Source organism: Watersipora subatra, chromosome 9, assembly GCF_963576615.1.
Source record: "Watersipora subatra chromosome 9, tzWatSuba1.1, whole genome shotgun sequence".
NCBI classification, from domain to species: Eukaryota; Metazoa; Bryozoa; class Gymnolaemata; order Cheilostomatida; family Watersiporidae; genus Watersipora; species Watersipora subatra.
In genome coordinates, this window is record NC_088716.1 from 55,957,042 (window position 1) to 55,959,966 (window position 2,925).

Here is a 2,925-nt window from a genome sequence, read left to right on the forward strand (position 1 = left end):
CATACTTGTTCATTACTCACATCCGGCATTCTTCGTTTTGGCTTACTAAAAAACGGACGTATTGTTTCTTTTGTATCCTGGACCAAAATAAATGCTACTTGGACAATAATTCTAACTAAACTAATATATATAAAACTCGATATGGCGTCGTAGGCGACGAACATTGCTTTGTTGGATGTATAGCTGGACTGAATACTACTTGAAGTGAGATTGTTGGAGTTTGAATAGGCCCGTTGTTTTTCAGCGTGTTTGTGCTGAATTGTGACTGACTTTTGGTGTTAGTCTGGTTTGGTGTCTTATTCAACAACATTATGGGTGACTTCAAGGTGTCTGCTCCGAAAGAGATGGATTTTTCTGCACCGCAGAGCTGGCCGGAATGGAAGAGGAGATTTTTTAGATATCGCAGTGCTTCTGGACTGAATGAAAGGAATGCTCAGCGTCAGGTAGACATGCTGCTGTACTGTATGGGCGAGGAGGCGGAGAGTATATATGGTCAGCTGACTGTGCGCCCTCCCCGTGTGGCTAATCCAGATGCCGGTATTGCAGCTGAGGACGCAGATGGTACGTTGTTTGATAGAACTGTGGAAGCTTTGGATAATTACTTCACTCCTCGTGATAATCACTTGCATTACGCAGTGCTGCTGGGTTCCCGAGTTCAACTTCCTGATGAGAGTAATGAAGAATTCATAAGGAACGTGCATGAACCGGCTGTGAAATGTAGCAATTGGGATGATAGACACCGACAGGATATGTTACGCACTCGACTTTTGGCAGGTATGAAGGATAAGGAGTTGAGTCGTGAGCTACAGTTACGTGCAGACATAACGCTTGAGCAGATAAAGCAGCAAATGCGTACTAAGGAAGTAATCGCAAGGAACCAAAAGGCTGAACTAGATGGTGTTCGTTCAGTACAACCAGTAGGCTCGTATCCATATAAGCCTAGAAACTATACATCGCAAAGCCAGAATAATGCAGCAGCTAATCACATGATCACAGATTGTTCATTCTGTGGCTATGATCATGTCAAAGGTAGATGCCCTGCTTATAATAAGACATGTAACGGTTGTCACTTACGAGGGCATTTAAAAAAAAAGTGTATTGGTCTGAAGAAGAGTAATGCTACAACTCAGAGAGTGTCATTTCTACAAGCGGGTGATGGTGACGTTAGCTCAGATGATGACATGACGTTCAACGTGCACACACTGGATATGCTGATGTCAGAACTAATGGTGTCCTTCATGAGAACAAGTGGCTACTGACAGTAAACATTCTAGATCATGAAGTGAGAACAAAGGTCGATACTGGTGCCCAAATTAGTACTATGGCCATTTCCCTCTTCACTAAACTAGGAGGTAAGAAAGTTACTAGAACCAATACTAAGCTAACTGGGTACGGTAACAAAGAGATCACTGTAGTTGGTAGAGTAAAACTAGATGTGCAGCTACAAGATGGTAAAACCGCACTGGTCAAATTTTATGTCACCGATGATGATAATCAAACATTATTGGGCATGCCGGCTATCAAAGATCTAGGATTGTTGTCTAATGTTAAAGTTGTTGACCAAGTGAATGAAGTGCTAGGTGGCGAGTTCTCTGATGTTTTCACTGGTCCAGGAAAGGTGGGTGAACCAGTTACTTTAGAACTCAAACATGATGCTAAACCAAGGGCTGCACTTCCTCGTGTTGTACCCCACCGACTCAAACAAAAACTAAAATGAGAGCTAGATAAACTACTAGGTGAGGGTGTGTTAGTAAAGGATATATCACCAACAGAGTGGCTATCACCACTGGTACTGGTGAATAAACCTAATGGTGAGTTACGGCTAGTGTTAGATCCGCAGTACTTGAATACACAACTGGTAAGAGCTCAATGTGCAATACCGACCACCACTGAGATATTTTCAAGTATGTCTGGCTCGAAATATTTCACCACTACAGATGTCAAATCTTCGTTCTATCAGATTCCGCTTGATGAGCAGTCCTCTAAGCTATTGAGTTTTGTCACTCCATTTGGGAAATTCAGATTTGTAAGACTTGGTATGGGTATCTGTAACGCCACAGAGATATTTCACCAGAGAATGGTTGACAGTTTCGCCGATATGCCATTCGTGAAGGTCTATGTAGATGATGTTGTCATCTACGCTCCATCGAAAGAGCTGCATGACAAGTTTCTGAGACAATTCCTACAGAGGTGTCGAGAGATTGGGTTGACTTTGAATCCTGATAAGACTGTAATTTGTAAGGACTCTGTGTCATATCTTGGTCATGAGTTAACAGCTGAGGGTGTAAAACCTAGTCATTCAAAAGTTGAGGCTATCAAGGATATGGTTGCTCCGGTTGATAAGCAAGGTGTTCAGAGGTATCTTGGCTTTGTTAACTATCTTGCTAAGTTCATTCCAAATCTGAGTGAGCATGCTAAGCCTCTCCGTGATCTGTGTAAGAAGAATGTGCAGTTCATCTGGTAGGAGGCCCACATTCAGGCATTTGAAAAGCTCAGGAGCCTGATTATACATGCCCTCCTCTGGCATATTACTCAGGAGGCGAGGTGACCCTGAGTACTGACGCATCATCGCACAGTATCGGCTCTGTAGTACTAGAAGATGGTAAACCCATCGAGTTTGCTGCTAAGTCCCTGACAGAATGTCAATCAAGGTATAGTCAGATTGAGGAGTTGCTTGCAGTGGTCTTCGCTTGTGAGAGATTCAAATATTACTGCCTTGGTCAGAAACGAGTGGTTGTTGAGACTGACCATCTCCCTCTGATTGGTCTTATGTCTAAGGATATCAATCAATTATCTCCAAGGTTAGCTGCCATGCGGATAAAACTGCTGGGCTATCCTATAGAGCTGTTGTACAAGCCTGGTCAATATATGGTCCTGGCAGACACATTAAGTCGATCATGTCCAGAGGGCGCGAACAGCTATGAT

The 2,925-nt window shown here is 43.1% G+C and overlaps 1 protein-coding gene across 1 annotated transcript; it reads left to right on the top strand.

Annotated features, from left to right (window-relative positions):
• Positions 1–311: 311 nt before the first annotated feature.
• LOC137405247 (uncharacterized) lies at positions 312–1,259 on the top strand. Its single transcript, XM_068091476.1, has one exon. The coding sequence runs from the start codon at positions 312–314 to the stop codon at positions 1,257–1,259; it is 948 nt and encodes a 315-aa protein (XP_067947577.1).
• The last annotated feature ends 1,666 nt before the right edge of the window (positions 1,260–2,925 follow it).

Bases quoted from the DNA above. Each gene is read 5' to 3' on its own strand.
- LOC137405247 (XM_068091476.1), top strand. From the start codon at position 312: ATGGGTGACTTCAAGGTGTCTGCTCCGAAAGAGATGGATTTTTCTGCA.